We start from the raw sequence: 20,967 nt of genomic DNA on the forward strand, positions 1-20,967 counted from the left end.
TACAAGAGCAGCAGCAAAGCTCTGAAGCTACCCACTGCCAGGGAGCCCTCCCTACCACCCTGCTCAGACAACTAAAGAGCTAAACACAGAATATATACCATCATCTTCCAGCTCTCCAGCTCAAGCGCTAAGGGGGAAACACAGACAGACCCAAGACAAACAGGGAAGGAAGTCAATGAGATTCCACCCACACTATTTTTGGACAAACAGTAGGGCCAGACAAAATTTGGAACATTCCTAAGAAAATATGAAGACAGGGCACAGAACATGCAAAAAAGAAAATGAAGAGAACTTTGAAAGATTTATTCTAGGAAACAGAAGAAAAGATAAGAGTATAATTGTTCTGTGCTATCAAGAAAATTTAAGAAAATGTGGACATTTAAAATAGGATATTAAAAAAGAGTAAAGAAACTGTCAGAGCTAAGAAAATAAAAACAATGATACAGCAGGACTTAAAAATAAATTTGAGCCCTCTCTTTCTTCCTCCTTTCCCCTCTATTAAAAATAAAATCTTTAAAATAAGTAAATAACTAAATAAATTTGAAGCATCAAAATCATATACCAGGCACATCAGTGATTCAAAACATAGTTGTTAGTACTTGACATTTATATGTCAACCACTGCCAAATCAATGGTTCAGATAAAAATTCAGATCAAATCACAAAAGGAAAAGAACAGAGAAATGAAAAAATTAGAGGGAAGCTGACAGCTTTGGTAGAGAAGCAAGAGAAATACAGTATGTGAATAATTGGTATGCCTAACGAAGAAAAAAATTCTCCTGGAACAGAGAAAATATTCAATGATAAGTTGGGGGAAATCTTTAAAATAAAAGACTAGATATACAGATGGAATGTGGAGTGTTTTAGGATAAATAATAAAAAGTAGAAAACATTGAAGCATAACTTGGTAAAATTATTAAACTTCCCCCAACAAACAAACAAACATACAAAAAAAAAGCAGCAGCAAATCACAAAGAAAAAAATATTCTGGCTGACTGCAGACTTCTCATCAAATTTAGATGTCAGGAAACAATGGAAAAACATCCACATGAGGCAAGCAATGTGGATGGAAGAGTTGTAACGCAAGAATTCTATACCCGTGTAAGTTGTTAATATGTAAATGCCACAGAAAAATATTCTCAAACACACAAGAATTCAGAAAATATATCATCCAAAGACCTTTTAAGAAAAATCTATCTGAAGGTACAATCCAATTAACTCATAAGTGAATGAAAATCAATAAAACTATACATTTAAAGAAACTGAGAGAATAGATGGTTTTAGGCATTTATTAAAACACAGAATTAATACTAAATATGTTGTTTTAACTGCAGATACAAATATAGATAAATGCTAAGATTTCTGAAAGAAAGCTGAATAATAAATAAGCAATACACAACAAAAATAACACTCAAATGAATTCTTTTAGGCTTAACTACAAATGATACCCTGTGATTATCTCGGGTATGGAATATGAAATCAAAGGATAAAAAGTTTTGAAAAGTGTGAAAGTAAATTAATTCTATGTATAAACTTTGCAAAACTACAGAATCATTTTTGAAATGTTGAAGAGCACATGCACTGGAAGATCAAGTGCTAACTTTATGCTAACAAAGATGAACAGAAAACACTGACGAAGGGGAATGCACATGGAAGGAGAAAAGCAAATTGTTCTAAGATTATCAGAGCACACACATAAAATCTGAACAGTCAGGAAGCTATAATTGAGGGGAGCAGAACAGACAAAATGTGGATTAAAACAATGAGGATGAAAACAGTCTTGACTACTATGTAGAACTCTCATTCCATCTGACACAGTATCCTTTTTAAATTCAAGCTAAGATAACTTCAGTTTTCTATATGTTTAGCCTTTCAGTGACCTTCAGTTAAGTTACATGGATAGACTTGAACCTTCAGGAAAATGTCCCTAGCCCTAGACAAGTTTATATTCTGCTTATGAGAGTTTTTTCATTCATACATTCAGGGTTGTCTCAGAGAAGACTGTTGAGCAAAATAAAATATAGGTATAAAATAAAATGTGTTAATATTATTACTAGCCATTAAGATGTAGAGAACCAGTTTGAGTCTGGCATCACTAACTTGTCTATAATAGGAGTTAAAAAAAAAAAAGAGAATATACAAATAAAATAGCAGAAAGAGCAGAGAATGGAAGTAATATAAATGAGGGGCTGGTAAACTGTAGCCAGAGTGACAAATCCAGCTTACTGCCCATTTTCGTAAATAAAATTTTATTTGAACATAGCCACACTCATTCATAAACAAAGTGTTTTCGGCAGAAGTGAGCAGTTGCAAAAGAGATCATATGGCCTGAAAAGCGAAAAATATTTACCATCAGACTCTTTTAAAGTGCCCCAACCCGCTAAAATATATATATATATATATTTCTCAACCCTGGTAACAGGTGAACAAATTTCTTCACTGTACATGGGAGGGACACAATAAATACTACTTCACCTCTGAAGCCAATATACTGAGAAACATAACCAGAAGACTACTACTAAAAGTTATGTAGACTACCAACCGAAAATTAAAGGCAGATTACACAGCTTTCTAATTTTCAGGAGTGAAAACATAACAAAAAAAATCCAATACAAACCGAATAGCAAAAGAAAGAGAGGGGGAGAGGCAGGAGAAAGAAATGGAGAAGGGGGAGAGCTGCCAGAAATCAGTAAAAAAATCCAAAGACAGAACTCAGATGCAAAAATAAAAAATATAAAAATAAAAAAACCTCTCAAGCTGAGGTTAAAACAAACAAACTCTGAGGAGCAATAACAAAGAGATTAAGAAGAGTTAAAAATACATGGAGAAGCAAATGGAAACAAAACAACCATATTAATACCCAACAAAACTGAATTCAAGGTATAAAATAACATTAACTTACACAAAAAGTTATTTTATAAAGATGAAGATTTAATTCTCATGGGTGTTTTTTAGGTACCACAAAAAAGAGTACTTACATACATAAAGCACACATTTCTGGAACCAGGAGAACATGTCATAAACACTAGAGCTACGGAAGGCTTCAGCTCAATTCTCATCACTTGGCAGAATCACAATATGAAAGAGATTCACCCCAAATATGGCAATAAAAATTAAACAATACACATATGTTTATGTTTTATTATCTATACATACATATTTTATATATCCACGGAACAAAAATTGACTCTATATTAGAGTACAATAAATTGTAAGAAGTAAAAATGTTTCAGGCCACATTCTCCTGTCAAAGTCATGTAAGACTAGGAATAAAAAACAAGGCTCAAAACAATCGGACCTGGAAAATTTTAAACTACCTTAACCCTGGTTCAGAGATCGAAAACTTGTAATTTTAGAATGTCTGTAAGAGAATGATATGAGCACTACACAGCAACAAGTAAAAACATTCAAAGCTTGAAACACTTTTAGTTCAAATCAAGAAAACATTACTATCCATAATCCAAGAATTTTAATTCAAGAAAATAGAAAAAGTACCACTAAATAAACTAGAAAATTACAAAAAAAAGTAATAAAGATAAGGCAAAAAACAATTAATAATAATGGTGTCAAAACTATTCACAGGAAAAGAATATGTCTTTTCAACAAATGATGCTGCAACAACCAGATACCCACTTGTAAAAGAATGAAGTCAAAGACCTACCTCACACCATACATAAAAATCAACTCAAACCAGACCTAAGGCCTAACTTGATATATGACCTAGAACTATAAGTCTTCAAAGAAAGCATGGAAGCAAATCTTTGTGGCCTTGTATTTACCAGCGGTTTCTTATCTATGACACCAAAAGCACAAGCAATGAAAGAAAAAATGAATAAATTGGACTTCATCACAATTAAAAATTTTGTGTTTTGGTACAATTTTGCACATATCCAAACTTGTCATATAATCTTATTGTTTCCACTTTCTTTTCCCCTTGAAAATGTTCATCCTAGGACACTCCCTTCTTCCATAGATAAAATAGACAATTTTCTAGAATGTCTAAGTTAATCAAATTTAAGCTAAAAGTGAGTTTTAGAACATCTACCTAAATTAATAAATTGAAGTATTTTAATCAATTTTTGTAAATATACAATTTAGAAAAGAAAGACTGTATAATAAATTTAATTCAATACAATGTATATAAATACAAGATCTTTTTTTGGTCCCCATTTGACTCACACAACCATAATGATACCTGAGATGTACCAGAACAGTCACTAACATAAATTGGAAGTGGGAAAGTAAACCAATACAACCTTCCTGAAAGGCAAAGTGGTCATGTGCATCAAAATTTAAAATAAGCCTATCACTTGGCTGATGACCCAACTCTGAGCACCTTGGCTGAAAGGGCAATTATGTGAGAATATAAAAATGTATTCCCCATGATTTTCACTATAACACTGATTATAATTTTTTAATGGAATCAGTAGGGATCAGGTATAAATATCCATCAGTAGGGATCAGGTATAAATGGCCGTATGCCAGCAAATACTTAACAACTAGTTCTGTGGCGGGGCAGGGTTGAGGGGGCCTTGATTTGTAGCATTTGCCAATTTCTGTGGTGTAAGTACTCTTGTGATGGCTGATCTCAAGCCACCAAAATGAAGTCATTAAATGCAAAGTTGAGAAGAAATGTATACAATTGGCTTTCATGAGCATACCACTGTATGAGTCAAAATACAATGAAACAAAAATACACTGAACACTAAAAAGCCAAAAATGTGATCTAAGAGATTTACAGAGTGGAATCTTGATTCTCAAACTTAATTCATTCTGGAAAACTGCTCAAGAAGCAATTCGTTCAAAACCCGAATCTCCTTTCTATGTCGCCTAAGAGACACGTGACTGATCATACAGGTACCAGCATGAAACAGTTGTGGGGTAGAGAATTGAGACTCAAAGTTTTGTTAGACAACTGAGACATTTTTTCCATGAACTTGGTCGAGAATCAAGATTGTTCAAGAACCAAGGTTTGACTGTATTAACTAACAAGATATCCATTACATATCACTGGACATAAAAAGACCAGTTACATACAGAACAGCATGTGCTACAATCTGTAATAGTGCAATCTTTTATGTGTATTTCATTTTCATTCTGAAAAAATAATTCATACAACAGTGATATGTAAACACTACATTCAATCTAGTTTTACCCATAACAACAGCAGTAAATCTGGCTTTCATGTAGTATATAAAGCAGATTAAGATTTTTATTTTAAAACATAATAGCAAAAGACTAACAAATGATTTGGTTTCAAAGTAATTAAAAACTTCTGTATTAAATAATACCAAACAGAGAAAAATAAAAACAACAGACTGGGTTTAAGTTATTTGCAGTAAATATTTTTTTTAAAAGGTTAATTTTATTTGTATGTTCAGAGTTCATAAATAGGCAAAGGAAATGTAGAGACAACTTACAAAATAAGAAATTCAAGTAGAAACAAACATATGGGAGAATGATTATTCTCACCAGTAATCAAATAAATGCCAATTTATAATTGTGTATCATTTTGCCAAACATTGATACTCTCACATTAATGCTCATGAAATTGCAAAATGCATACAATCATTTCAGAAATTTTTTTCATGTGCTAGAATCAAGAGTCATAAAATTTTCATATCCTCTACCTAGAAACAATATGCCTATTAATCTATTTTAACAAAAGCGTGTGTGTGTGTGTGTTTTAAAAATGCTATCTCCACCAGAAACTTCATCACAGCATTATTTTGAAAACAGAAACATTAGGACAAACCTAAATGTCCAGAGAGAGAGAGAGCATGCACACAAAATAATATATACGCTTTAATAGAATACTATATAGCAATTCTACATATTAACATGAAGTCTATTTAGCCACATAGAAAATATTTATCACTTAATGTTAAACTGTATGGTATGATCACACCTGGGTAAGATACATAAAAATAAAAGACTATAAAGGAACATGCAAAAAAATCATGTTTCTTAGATTAGATTAGTATAGTTTAGATAAATTTATGAGTAAGTTTTAAATCTTTTTCAAACTTTGTATTAAAAAAAACCATTACATCATTTGTAAATTTTCAAAATCACTGAAAAAAAACAGTTTTTAACAGAATGGGCTGTCACGCTTTCAAAGGCTAACAGGAAAACAATATGTAAGTATTTCTTGAGAATTTAAGAAAACTCTTAAGTGCAAGAATATAAATACTTCTTGACTCAAACTTTGCCTGTTAAACCTTATGACCAGAGGATATATATCTGAAACGTTCTTCCTTATTTCATTCCAAAAAGAGAATAAAAAAATACAAAGTAAATTCAGCAGTAGCATACTGCCTGAAGATACATTATATATAAGAGAATTTTTTATAGAAAAAAATAAATCATGTGATCCTGTGATTCAGAATTAGGGAGGCGCAATGCTTTGATTAATTCTGGGAAGACTCCATTGTAATTTGAGTAGCAATTCACAGAGAGACTCTAGGGATTTAGAAAAACCCTAGACAAGAACCTCTGTTCCCACAGTGAGCATGGCCTGATGTGGAAAGCCCTAAAGAAAAAGTGTTTCTCATAGGACATAGCTGGTGACTTTCATGAAAATATATTTGGAGTCGAGATTTCCCTAAAGAAATATTAATGAAGGCCTATGAGTTCCTCCATTAAAATGCAACTTTTTGCCAAGAATTACATGGAGAGGCAAGTACAAAGTATTTACCCAAAACTGATCAAGCAATATACAGGTTAGTAACCTCTCTCACATAAGGTGGAAACTTATGGGACTCATCATTATAAGAGATTCTATGTGCCCAGCATTTTTGGGTTACTTCTAATGTGCTCTGAATAACATCTCAGGTGATGACCTAACAAACAGGAGAGGCTAGAATGTTCACAGGACACCCCATTCATTAAGCCTTGAACACATCACGGACCTTGCATCTCCAGATCTGTGTCTGATCCAAGCTTGGCTCCAAGAGGAGCAAGCATTATGGTAATTCATTAGTTCTTGACGCGTTAGAAAATGATTGGGAATAAAAATAGAGATTGATTTCAAGGATCTTTTGCTTCAGTACTCCCTACCTCTGCTCTCAAATTATTCAGAATTATTCAAATTATCCAAAATATATTCACCTACATTACAAGTCAAGAGATCATCTTAAGTCAATTCTACCATGGACAAATGTAGCCCATTTCAAATGCTGTTCATAATTGAAAGTGGGCTTTGGGACCTTGAATAATCTGAGGAGAGGAAAAAGTCCACTCCCTGGGCTTGAATATGATAGTCCAGAAAGTGAACAGCTCATAAGGGAACAAAACCAACAGACAGCGGCCTTTCGCAGCTAAAAATTAAAATTACTTCTAAACAGGCACACCGCATTTTACTGCACTTCATTTTACTGCGCTTCACAGATGCTGCATTTTTTTACAAATTGAAGGCAAGACCCTCCACCACCAGCAAGACTCGCTTATTGCAGTTTGGCCTAGAACCAAACCCACAATATCTCCAACGTATGCCTGTATTACAATACATATCTCACCTGGGTATAACTCCACTTGTCAAGAATATCTCACAGTACTACTTATCTACTCTGCCCTGGGCAACTGGAAGGCGCTCTACTGTAGAAGGAAGAAGCCAGATGCAAGCAGACTTCCTAGACAAGGATCATTCCAGAGATATTCTAATAACCTATCACCAGATTAGGAGAGTTTTCAATCCAGTAATAGATGCACTTCCATCACCTTAAAGAACTGACGGGGGAAAAAAGAAGCATGGAATCATGTTGTAAATTTTCTTTTTAATATGTAAGTGGCTTTTTTCACTGCTTGACATGTTATCTGGGCTTAATGTATCAAACAACCTCCAGGAACAAAAGAACAGGAGTATATGCAACAAAACTCCTCCCACTTAACCCAAGCTTCTACACTCACTCATCTCCCAACCCTAGATCTGGGAGAGGAAGGAGAAGAAGGGCAGAGTCGATGTGACAATGATAAAGAAATTCAGTAGAGCAGTGGCCTTACAGAAGGAAGCTGCACGGCCTGGAGCTTCCTAATCAAAGACACAAGCCAACACACAGGGCACCTCTCCTGTACTCTCCTTTCCTTCCCCCCAGAGCCTAGTGAAGATCTGGCTGCCTCACCATACTAGAACAACCCCCTCTGCCCTGCCAAGCCCCACCAGATCCCCCACAACTCTCCTTTGCCTGTGACTGGTCTCCTTTCCCCCTGCACCTGCCCAACTCCAAATCTGAAATCAAGGTAAGTGAGCCTGAAGCCGATAAGATAATGAGAAGGCCATGCGCCAGGAGCAAAGTAGGGGTCAAAGAATGCCAAATGCCTGCCTGGCACCTCCAGGAGAACTGGGTCTTGTAACAGTGTAGCTCTTTCAGAAAGAGCAGGCTTAAGAGTCTAGCTGTTCCTTCTTTGGTCATAGAGCCCCTTCTCCAAAATGCAGATAAGAGGTACAGGCAGTTGCTTTCTTAAAGTTCTCTGACCATGGCCCTAACAACTGAGGGCAGTTCAGAGGCCACAGCAACCAAAAAAAAAAAATAAAATACACACACACACATATCACATACACACTCACAGATATATTTGCAAACAAAAAAAGTATAAACATTCCTTATGTTATGCATGTGTTCGACATTATGTTTTTCTGGTTTGAATGAAAGCCCCAAGGGAAAAAAAATGGGCACAGTAATAAAAGAAGAAATGGACACAAATGATCTATCCAAGGTTTAATTCTAAATCTTTCCTGGAAGATCCTGGATAAGGGCCTACTGGCTCCAAATACAAAGCCATCCCCAGATGTGCCCCCAGATTTGCTCCCATAAGGGCTATGAGGCATTCACAGTGCCCAGACCCAAATGGCCAACCTGCTCTCACTGAAACTGACAGAAATAGCCTGGAAAGCGGAGATTCTTTATAAGTACATGTAACGTATTGCTTAAACCCCAATGAAGCAGAAAAATAAAAAGTAGTGGTGAGTCACAGGTAGCTGCCTAGGGTATCTAAGAAAACCCCCGGGCCCCAGCAGGGCAGCGCTGGAACACTGAGCCTCCCTGGCTCCGCCTCTGTGCCTCCCAGGATGTTGCCCTTCCTGCAGGAAGCAAGAGACCCACGCTGATAGGACAGGAGGCATTTGATACCATTCCCTGTAAAAGCAGTGAAACTATCAGCAGAATGCCGGGCGGAGGGAGGGGCAACTCTGGACAGACTCACTGATGCCTCCTCCCCACTCAGCCCTCCTCATCTTCCTTTCCCAGGGTGCTGGGAGCTGCATTCAAGGCACCCAAGTTATTCCCAAAGGAAAAGAGAGGAGAGGGAGGAGTCTAGGAGGGGCCCACCAGCCCCGACAACGCCTCCTTGGACATCTCATCACTTGTGGAGAGGGCCTGGGCTCAGGCCCCTCATCCAGGGCTGAGTTTGGGCAGCATTTGGCCCAGATGGCCAGTGCAGCAGAGGGGAAGCAGAGAAAGTTCCACAGTTCAAATGGCCCTTAGATTTGCTCCAGGCGCTTCATTCAACAAGTTTCTATAGAAACAGTAAGGGAACAAACAAACTAAACACCCTCCCATTAGAGGAGGTAGGGCAGGAGTCCTTAACCACCTTTCAGTTACAGGTTTTAGAAAAAAAATACACATACCTAAACCACTATGTAGAGCCATAAGGAGTACTTGATTATTTAGCCGAATAAACTTTCACAAAGACAGTCTGCCACGTCTGCATGATTTATCAATTTTCAAAAATACTCTATCAAAACAGTTAAGAGTGACAAGAGTTAAAACACTTAACAACCACCCTGGCATTCTTTTAAGGGCAAACTAGGAACAAGAATTAAAGTCATCTTGTATTATTAGAACAAGTTACAGGAAATGGGTCAGCTCTTTAGGACAAAAGGAAAACTGCCTTTACCATGTGCAGGAAAAAAAAAAGCGAAAAACTTATGATATAACTCAGGAGCTCTGAAGAGCCTAGGTCCTAAAAGATCAATTCACATGGATAGAAAATATCATTGTATCCTGATGGAAAATAAATAAATAAAACACACCCTGACCAGTGTGGTTCAGTTGGTTGGGCATCATCTGGAAAGACGAAACATCGCTGGGTTCAATTCCAGGTCAGGGCACTCGCATGGAGTGCTGGTTGGTCCCGGGTCAGGGTGCACCCAAGAGGCAACTGATCAATGTTTCTCTCTCACGTGGATGTTTCTCTTCCTCTGTCTCCCTCCCTTCCCCTCTCTCTAAAAAATAAATAAATTCTTTAAAAATAAGTAAATAAAATACAAGAATAATTTTTAAAAAACAAACCAAAAAAGCCTACTCAGATTGTGCACAACAAAAGGAAAGGCCCCTGATGTCTTCTTCCCTAACTCTCTGTGCGAAAATACAATTAGATGTTTTAAGGCTCTTAAGCCACTGAGATGGGGACTTCTAAATCACTCAGTGAGGAACCTGCACTATTACTCAACACAGGCCTTCAGCACTTTCCCCCTTCTAGCAAATGCACTGCCATCCTATTTTGAAACCCAGTGGCCCGCGACAGAGTATGTAGCACTGGCTCTGACAGTAATCCTGAGCCATCTCAAGTCCCCGCCCTGTGAAAAAGAAAGGAGAACATTACATTTTATTCGATGTCAACGTACTTTGTTTTCCACACCAAAGTGTTGTGAAAGGAAGTTAATCATCTCTCAAAAGCGCATTCACAGGTGTCTTTCTTTTTCAATGTATTAAAAGCCCCCAATATCCCCTATCACCAGTGCAGCTCCATGATGTTTGAAAGAAGCACCAACTTGATGTAATAAAAAACAATTAAAAAAAAAAAAAAGAACACCAACTTGGAAGTTCCCTAAATCTTAAAGAAATGTGCACACCAGAGAATCCAAGGAACCCTCCTAGCATGTGTTTAAGGAAGCTGTGATGAGAGAGTAAAAGGGTGGGTAGTACTCGCACAGAAGGATGGGGGGGGGGGTGCGCTGCAGCAAGTAGAAGACTGAATAATGGGTGGGCAAGACACCGCGGCATTTCTCTCTAGAAACAACCCACAGTCAGCTGCAGTTACCAGGAAATAAATACGTGGAAGATGCCATCTATCACCCTGCTGCCTCTTAAGCAGAAGAAAATGTAAAAAAAGAAACAAGAAAAATGAAAGGGTGAGAAAAGTTCTTAAAATATAAAAGCAGCAAAGGAAACATTCTATTTAAATTTTTTAGCAAGTGATAGGATCAAAAGAGTCAAATTCTGGAAGAGGCAATTTATTCATGATTTTGGTCCTCCAAAGGGAAAAACACAAGGCTTTCTCTTAGAAAGAAACATGAATATCTTTCTTAAACATCACTATGCACTTCCTACAACAGAGCCAAAAAGTCTCACTCTAGCTCTTTTTAATTTGTGGATCAATTATTGTTCCCATCTGTGAGGTGTCAGGAATTTAATGGCACTAATAACATTCTAGTTCCTCACCACACCACAATCCATTACATACTTCCGTGAAACAAATATTTTGTTTCTAAAGCAATCATACGGTTTAATTTTGTAATAAAGGTGTGTGGAATTTTCAAACTTCAAAGGACCTGGTGTGTGTTACAATTTTCCATTCAATTCAAACGGCTTGATAAATGCTACTGGCTTTTCAACCCGAAACAATGTAAGAATGTTCAAATGAATCATTCTCGCTGGAGAATGAATGAGAAGCAGGCAAGGAGACAAAGAGCACTTTAATTTCATCTTTAAAGCAGAATTCCTTTCACTGTGCCCCAGGTGGCCCACAAAACAGCAAACAGGAGTGGCAAGCAAAGAACATACGGATAATATCCACTAGAAGAAAGCGAAAAATTTAAATTCACTTCTTCCATCTGCTCTACTTTCTTTGAGGAATCCAGCTGCCCACCTGCCCCCACTCTCCTATGCCCTATAGAAGCCCCAATTACTGACAACAGAATATTTGTAAATCCAACCGGGCGCTGTGCTACATTGAGATACAAAGAAAAAAGAGCCACTATCATTGGCCCCCATGGAGTTACCAATCTAAATTAGAGGGGCAGGCAAGGGTTTAACAGTTTCTCCTAAAGGGAAAAATGTATATGCTCCAAGGAAATAATACATATATAACTCAGAAGTTCAAATTCTTAAGATCATCTGCTTTCCCCAGTTGTGTAATCCCCGGAAATCTTCTACAATGGCCTTCAGATTATTTTGTCATTTTCTTTGTATTAAGAGCCAGTAGAAAAGCCAAAGCCAGGAAGGATAATAATACTCAGAAGTACATGTCAGTCCGAGGGCGTCAACTGTGAAACAACAAGAAATGTGACAAGTGCTTGTAGCCTTTCCTGTTGGCAAATAAGAAATAAAGAGTGCCTCATATAGCACATGATCTTGAACATAATAGGTGCTTAATATTTGTTCATTTGATCAGCATTCTGTGTGCAACTGTCTTTTTTATGGTATGCCTGGTTTTCAAAAAATTTAGAGGAAATGTTTATTTTTCAATAATTGGCAAGTGTTTAACTTTACTTTTAAATAATACTCATTTTGTTCTTAAAATTGAATCATAAAGGCTTTTAACAAAATATTCTGCCTTGATTTCTGAAATCACTGCTAGGTGTAAGGGTCAATTACAGAAGTATTTAGCGAATTCAGTTTTTGGTTCTCAGCAACGCAACACACACGGATGTTTGCTTTTGTTTGCAAAGTCTAGATTCATGACCACCTAGAATTTATGAACTCATTTCCAACACCATGTTTAGGTCTCTTTTTTTCTTTTATAGTGCATGTTAGCTGAGAAATCAGACAGATTTTTACATATCAGTAACGTAACAAATCAAAGGTGACTGTCAAACAACTTCCCATAATTTTATTAGTAACAGCTGTTCACACAAAATAAGTGTTTGGGCCTGATGATAGCTTTTTCTTTAATGTTACTCCATTCGGCAGAACAAGAGAAAACATTCACTATTTACTGCAGTCAGTTATTGCCACAGATTTAATTACCAACAATCACACATTTTACCTTCTATTGCTATTTCACACTTCCCTAGGATTAATTCTGCAAAAATCTTAACATTGACTTAAAAGCCATGATAAAAGTTTCCTTTTGAAAAATGTCACTGCCCTCCCCTTCAACTAGGAAATTAGACTTTAAAATTGTTGCTACAAATACTTGTATTCCCCTCAACTCAAGACACAGTTTGGAGGAAACAGATTCCCGCTGGGTTCTTAGGGAGAAAGCAAGCTTAACCTTCTTAAAATGGCTCCTCTCTCTTCCAAGAGGTGCCCTTTGAACTCCCTACTTTCTCTCTACTATACCCAGTCAACATTCCCATTAAGATCAACAGAATTAACAACCTCTTCTTAAAGAAAAATTAATATAAATGCTGGAATAAAATCATCCTTGGAAAACTGCCTTCATTTCTTTTCAAGTATAAGTTTGCCTGGATCATGAAGAAAAAAATCTGTTCCTTTTTTTCTGCTAAGTTTAGCATAGCACAGAGCCTCACAACCACAAAAAAAAAAAAAAAAAAAAAACTGTTTCAGGTTTTTAAGTTCTCATCTGTAATAAAATAATAACTACATTTAGTAGGCATCTCTAAAAATTGAACATAAGCCATCTCTTATAAAGTGTAGCTGGGTTTTTTTTTTTTTTCTTTAATGAAAAAGAAGCTATCAAACTTATTTGTAATAAGCAAAATGGCTACTAAATTATTCTCCCACTTTTCTTTTCTAAACATACATAAAAATATTTGAAGAGATATAGGTGAGATAATTTCACTGTTCAGTAGGGTTTTAATTTGTGCCAAGATTCCCATAAAAAGAAATAATACAGGGATTGATAGTTAATATGGCAGCTCTAGACAATGAATTCACATGGTTCAATGCAAAAATCTTATTCTGAAAGGCTTTGTTATAAGTCAACTAGTTTTTATTTGTATGAGGGATGCTCCTACTTCACTCTTCAGATATAAACAATATGTACTTTAGGAAAAAAAAAAGGAAGAAAGATAGAAGAGGAAATGAGTCCAAATAAATCCTGACATTTAGAAACATATTCAACACTTGAAATCTCAAAGAGTAGCAAAAATAAAACTGATTTGGTCTTAAAGCAGCTTCATAAACACCACATTTTGGTATTTCCAAAGAGATGCTGTTATTAGGGCTGCTTAGAGGGGTGCTTTCATTTAGTGGTTCTGTATACTCATCCTAGACAGCCACCAAGCCTCCAGGTTAATTCAGGCAATCAACATCCCCATTCTCCCTCCAGCGGCAGTGGGAAGGGTGCTTTTATTCAGACCTGTGGAAGGAACTCTCCGTACATTCTAAATTGGTCAGAGCATTCCCAGGCTTCTATGTCCCTTCTTGCTCGGTACAGTTTTCAATACATATGTGTACCTCTCAAATTTAAAATGTTTCACCTGAAATTCCTAAAGATCTGTATTCAATATTTGTGGTTCTCATGTCATTGACAAGTAAATCTTAAAAATCTGTTCAGTCACCACCCATACTCTTGACAAGTGTATGATGGAGAAAAGTGTATGGCCAGAGGAGATACGGTTAAACTGGCTTCTACACAACAAAAAGTAATCAAGATGTGGAATGGTTTTTTGTTTTTTTTTCTTTTCTTTTCTTTAAACTTTCATATTTAAACCATGACTGGTGTCATTCCCAGATGAACCCAGCACAGAACTGTAGCACACTGGTTTGATACATGATGTTACATTTTACATTAACACTTCCTATCCTGGAATGCATTTGTATTCAATTTGCTCAAAGAGTTACATACAATTTTTTTTTAAAGATCATGTATCTACCACAAATTGAAAACACTACATATTCCCATGTCTCTATAATATATTCATTATTTTACGGTCCCAATTTCGATCAGGAGGATCATAAGTAAATTTACTCATTCAACAAATACTTATTGAGAGAACTCTATGCAAGTCAGATACTGTGCTAGAAACTGGGATTTAACAGTGACCAATGGAGACCCAATCCCTACCTTCAGAAGCTTCTAGTCTATAATAGAAAGAAAATCTACCATCACACCTGTAATTCACTTAGAAAATCAAGAACATATATTCTTCTATCTAAGACTGGCCTCTACTATGCCTGTTTTGAAAAGGTGGAATCCAAGAAATAAATATGTTTGATAAATCTTCCTATTGGGTGATTAAGATCTGAAGAATAAAGATTTCAAAAACATGTAAAATCAGAACAGATAAATAGGAAAAAAATGTATCTTCAAGAAATTGAAAAAAAATTCAGCATGAGTATCCGTCTAGAAGCAGACATTCAAAGTCACTTCTTTTATATGGTCTTAAAGACACTGATGTTATTGATATATAGTGTGACCTACGTACCACCAATAGAAGTAGTTAATATTCATGAATATTAATCAATTAAAGAAAATATAATGTTCTTTACACCTAGAAAGCATGTAAAAATTTCAACCAAGTTAAAGTATTCTCTTGCATACATGCATAGAATATAGTTTTCAAAGGTGCCAAAGAAAATAAACACTAATAAAAATGAATTTAGAGAATGAATAAGTGAAGGGAAACAAGAATTCAGAATTAAATATTGTATTTTATAATAGTAGGTTTCTGAGTTCATTTTTTTTAAAGAATAAAAACCAAAAATATGTCAGTATTGCAGAATTGGGAACACATTGGCATAATTGCTGGATATGAATCAAAATAGCCCAAATTCTATTGCCATCCTTTCATCTAGGCAGATAACCACTATTTTCCCTTTGTACAATAATTTCTCAAGTCTATTAATATACAAAATTAAATAATTATGTGAACAAATTCAAGGGTCTCCTGACAAATAAATCAATTTCCATTAAAATTATGTCAGGAATTTTATTTAAATATAAAGGTAAATCCTCAATTTCAATAAGCTAGTTAGAAGTTATTGGTGACCCTTTAAACTGTGAAATGATACACCTATAACATCCTTTGGATCGGTGTCATTTAAATGAATGAAGGAATATCAAGACTCATGAAAGCAGCAGGTCATAAGTTCCTCAATGGGAACTCCTCCCCAGTACTATCCCTTGTTCAGATTAACTATCATTTCTCTCCTGGACTGAAAAAATCGTGATATCAATCACATGCCCATCCACACACACAAACCCGCATTTAGCATATAGCATTTACTACATTAATAGTGTAGCTACTGTGGAAGTTGTTACAAAAGCAACATACCTAGAACATGAAGCTGTAGCAAATCTTACATGATGTCTAGGCATCACACTTCTAACAGAAAGTTGTATAATTTTTAAACATTACTATTAAATATAAGTACTAAACAAAAGTCACATTTTCTACCACTTCTAATAGGCCATATTAGGGGGCTGGGGTGGAGCTGTATTAAACTCTACTCAAGTAACCCTACTCAGTATCTAACAAGAGAAAAAGAAAATTCTCCACACTACCACTACTTTAGCAGTGAAATTGTTTTACTTTAATCTTTTTCCTATCTCTAAGTTCATTTTTTAAAACACAGTATGCTATTAAAATACACAGTATGTAATTAAGCGACCATATATGTGTATTTCCCCAAAAGTCCTCCTAGGCCCGCAGACAGACAAACCCCCTTGGCTCTAACTCAGAACTAGCTGCTAGGAACCCAGAGCTGTCACATTTCAGGCAATAGGCCTGGCTTGAGAGACCTCAAACGCCTGATTCAGAGAGACAGAAACAAGCCAAGACTGTAAACAGAGAAAAAGAACAAGAAAACAGTTTTTAAGGCTCTCTAAAATATATGATTTCCCCTTAATCCTGCACAGAAACGTTGTATACATTTTTCTTGCCGTATTTTCTTCTCAACCGTGAGAATTCAGAAAACATTCAACTACCTGTTTTCAGCCATTTGAAATAGCCCAAAAGGAGAATTAAAAAATTAAAAAGATCTCATTTTCCCATTGCACTTCCCCACCCCTGGCTTCATGTCCTAAAGCCCACTCTGTTATCCAGTGCTTTGCCTTCCGTTCATAAATGTGCGCATTTATCTAATCTGATTTCACAATGAAGACATAAAGCAGGGCATGTGAATTCACCATTTGTAACTATTTGTGATCATTATATTTTGTTCCTGCTTGTAAATGATCCCGCACAAGGTAGTTCAGTCCAAAAGGCAACTGGTTCCTTGAACCAAGAGATAGAACGCTCAAGATAAAAAAAAAAAAAAAGACGAATGCTTCTCAAGTCCGAACTGACAATACACTATTTTCTTACAGAAATGTACAAGAAACATATTACACGCGCAAATATCCTGGACACAAATGTAGGCATTTTTCAGGCCTGTAACTGCAAAGCTGTTTATTCTTCCTACCACAACAGCTCAGAGTTATGGCTTTCTGGCTTGTATGTGAACCCCAATCGTTGATTCTGAACATTCTCTTAAGAGATAATAATCAACAGAATTCCGAATTGCGAACAAGCATTTTCTTACTAACTTAGTGTTAAGGAAGAATGTTGAGTTGTTTTTCTTAAGAGATTAAAGAGAAATTTTTGCTGTACACTTCCCCTTTTCCTCCTAGTCCAGATTCCCAAGATACTGAAATACTGTCCGTTTTCAACAAAAGGTTTTTATTTGTTTCCATGAGAGTAACTGAGAGGCTGCACTGGTTTTCAGTAGTAACTATTGTGAATACAGGCCTACATCTGGGTTGCCTCGTTAAACAAAAGATACCCGTCGCTGTCAACAACCACACAGCACAGCGCTCACCTATCCCACATCTTAAGCTGGAAGGAATGGTGCAGACAAGAAGCACGCCTGTCACCATCCACCGGTCAAGAAACTCTTCTAAGGTCCCTCCTTCCGGTGATCAGGTGGCTAGAGAACAGCACTTGCGTGACACATTTGGGCTTGCCTCCCCGCCCCCCGAATACATAAGCCTCCTTTCTTTGGAGGGCCGACCACTGGGCTCCCCCTCCTCATCACTCTTCGGAGAATTCAGCAGTGATGGAGTCTGCCTACCGTTCGACCATTCTCTCCGGACCTCAGAACGCACTGACAATGGCTGCACACAGGCCACCCCGCCACAGCCATCCCCCAACGTGCCCAGACTGCTCGCACCCTCAGGCTACACACACTCACACAGCTCCCCACTACACCACCCCACAGGGCGCCGCGACCACCACACTTGTAGTTCAACCCCTCTGTTCACCTTTCCCACGTCCCCGCGCTTGCCCCCATCAAGTGATTTGCCATTTAGCTGATGCACAGCAGATAAAGGCGCACCCCAAATGAACGGCCCTAAGGGATACCCAAAGGCACACGCCTAGGCCCGGGGTAGGGCAGCCCGACCACCGTGCGCGTGGGCGCGCGTGTGTGTACGCGGGCGCGCGCGCCTGAACGAGTGCGGGTAGTGACCGGGGCGCGCCCGGGGAGGAAAATGACCAGCCTCGGACTCCCGGGGGCGAGGGCCACGGAGGGCAACTGCCCCGGGAGCCGAGGGTTGGCGGGTGGGCAGCGTCGAAGACCGGCGACAGGGCCTGCGGCAGCCGGCCCCAGGCGGTACTCACCGAGCAGCAGCAGCTTAAGCTCCCGGCGGGCGTCCCGCTTGTCCCTGCGGAGCTGCCGCTCAATCTCGTCGTTGATCCGCCGGGCTTCCTTGGCCTCCTCGCTCAGGCAGCACGCCATGATGGACTCCAGAGTCATTCTTCCAAAGTGCCTCCGATGCAGCCCAGCCGGCACCCCCTGCTCACAGGCGCGCACACACGCCCTCCCGCCCTCGCTCCCCCGAGGCAGCGGTGGCCGCAGAGGCCCCGTCGCCCGGGCGCGCGTCAGGGACGAGCTCTGGGAACCGCCGCGGCAGCCGCGGCCAGGGCCGGGGCCACCAGGTGGGCCGGGGGTGAGGCAAGAGCAGACGGCTGGGGCCGCCGGCAGGAACTGAACGAGGCGGGCGCGGGAGGCGGCCGCGGGCGCTGGTTCGGGGGGCGCACGAGGAAAGGCCGCTGCGCCTGGCCTCGCTCAGACGCCCGGGCTTCCTTCCCCGGCAAAGGGCGGCCCGCCTCGCCCCCAGCGCCGCCGCCGCCGCCGCCGCCGAGGATCCCCTAAGCCCTGCACCGGGCGACGAGAGCACATCCACCGGGGCGTTTCCGCAGAGAGCGGCCGCCGACGGCTCCCTGCGCCTGGCGCGCCCGCTCCTCGCCGCCTCCTGACACGGCTCCCGGGCGCCCTCGGCCTTGCCCGCGCCCACCGCCCGCCCGGACGCCGCGCACTCCTCTGCCTCCGCCTCCACCTCCGCCAGGCGCCCACCCCCGGCCCCGATTGCCAGGCGCGGAGCGGCTGCTCAGTGCTTGCCCTCCCCCTCGCCACACACACACATTTTCTTCTTTCTCTGAACTGGAGCACAGATCCGGGAGGGAGAGGGAGGCGGCAGGAGGAGGAGGAGGTGGTGGAAGAGGAGGAGGGAGCAGGGAGGCGGTGCCGCCCGGCCCCTCCTGGAAGGCTCTCCTGGGCTCGCAGCCGCCCGCGCGCGCCTCCCTGTGCAGCTCTCGCCCAGCCCGCGCCGCTCCCGGACTGGGCCGCCCCCTCCGGCTCTATGGGCGCCTCTCGCTCCCGCGCCCTCTGCGGGGCCCGCGGGTGCAGCGGTCACGGTCGCCTCTGCAGGGGGCGGGGCCGTGTTGCCCGGGCATAGCCGGGGCCTCCGCAAACCTGCCGCTGCCAGCCGGCCGCCGGGAGTGGTAAAGCAGAAATATGGCGGCTCCTAAGTGCTTTTCAGCCCACCAGCCCCAGACCGCGGCCTCGGCCGTCCGAGAAGCCACGGGATTCGGCCCCGCGAACCCCTGGCACCACTGCCGTCAGGCTCTCGGCAGCCGGCTGCAGCGCTCGTGCCCCCCGGCTTCCGGACAGCGCCTATCTGCTCGCGGAACCACTCCGCAGCCACTTCTGTATTTTTTCCCTTTCCTGTTTCTAAAACGCCATTCGGTTAGAAAGTATCTCGCGTCACCTCTGACCCCAGTTCAATCGTGGAAAATAAGATACACTCAATCCTGGAGTGCGACTGGGCAAGAGAAGCAATTGTCATAGGTTTGGGATGGGGGGCGGAGGGAACTTATTGGCAAAACTGTCCACAGAGTTACTGGACATACAAACCTAAATCCTGAGCAGAAAAGTGAAGCTGCCCAACTTTCCAAGAGCTTCTGATAGCTTCCAACTTTTCACGCCGTGGGGTTTTTTACGGTTTGTTTAGTTTTTTACATATTCTCTCGCCAATGAAAGGATACACGATATTTAACAGCCAAGTAATCAATTTATCCTTCTGGACGGAGACTGAATCATGGGTGACTGTTGGGAAAATGCAAAATAATGTGGGAAAAAAAGCAATAGAGTAAAATAGATAAATGGGAAAACCAAAATCGCCCAGCAAAATTTTATTCTAATATTTTGTTTTTCCACTTCTGATTGGGGCAGTTTACTTAAGAATGTTGTTTGCCTGTTTTGCTGTGATATAGGACTGAAAAATGGACCCCCAGATCTCTGCTCATTCAGGTTTTATTTGGGCTAATAGCTATGAGAGGTCAAAACTCATATTGCTCCCTGCGTTAATGGAACCTGAGATCTTGAGCATAAATTGTATTTTATGAAGGGAATCCCTTTTTAATATTTCATGTTTTCTTTGAGATGTTTCTGCTGCAACTTGCTGCCGATCCAGAGTGTAAAGTGAGGTCACGACTGTGCTATTGCTTACAGGTCAAGAACCCACATAGGGGTTCTTGGATGACAGGTGTGTGACTACCTTCTCTCATTTGCCATTACCTCCACCCTTTGACTCCTTTCTCTCTCTCTCTCTCTCTCAGGACTTACATAAAACAAGTCATAAAGACATAAGATCTATCTTTCAGGCTCTCTTTCTAAAAAGATATTTAGCCTAGAAAACGATTAAATTTCACCTTGGGCAAGTAAACAGCAAGGACAAACTTCACTCCCTTCATGTGAATGCCTACAGAAAGCCTCTAGACTTGCTGTGAAATTAAAAT

General features: G+C 39.8%; 1 protein-coding gene across 1 annotated transcript in view; it reads right to left on the reverse strand.

Annotated features, from left to right (window-relative positions):
• Window positions 1–19,018, reverse strand: part of GNAQ (G protein subunit alpha q) — a 259,198-nt gene extending 240,180 nt beyond the window's left edge. Inside the window, exon 1 of the mRNA XM_090274194.1 lies at window positions 18,508–19,018. Coding sequence (XP_090130320.1) covers window positions 18,508–18,643 — 136 coding nt within the window. The 5' untranslated portion in view covers window positions 18,644–19,018. The remainder of the gene's footprint in view (window positions 1–18,507) is intronic.
• Window positions 19,019–20,967: the final 1,949 nt, after the last annotated feature.

The sequence above is a fragment of the Furipterus horrens genome, unplaced genomic scaffold (assembly GCF_987537825.1).
Source record: "Furipterus horrens unplaced genomic scaffold, mFurHor1.1.pri manual_scaffold_4, whole genome shotgun sequence".
Taxonomy (NCBI): Eukaryota; Metazoa; Chordata; class Mammalia; order Chiroptera; family Furipteridae; genus Furipterus; species Furipterus horrens.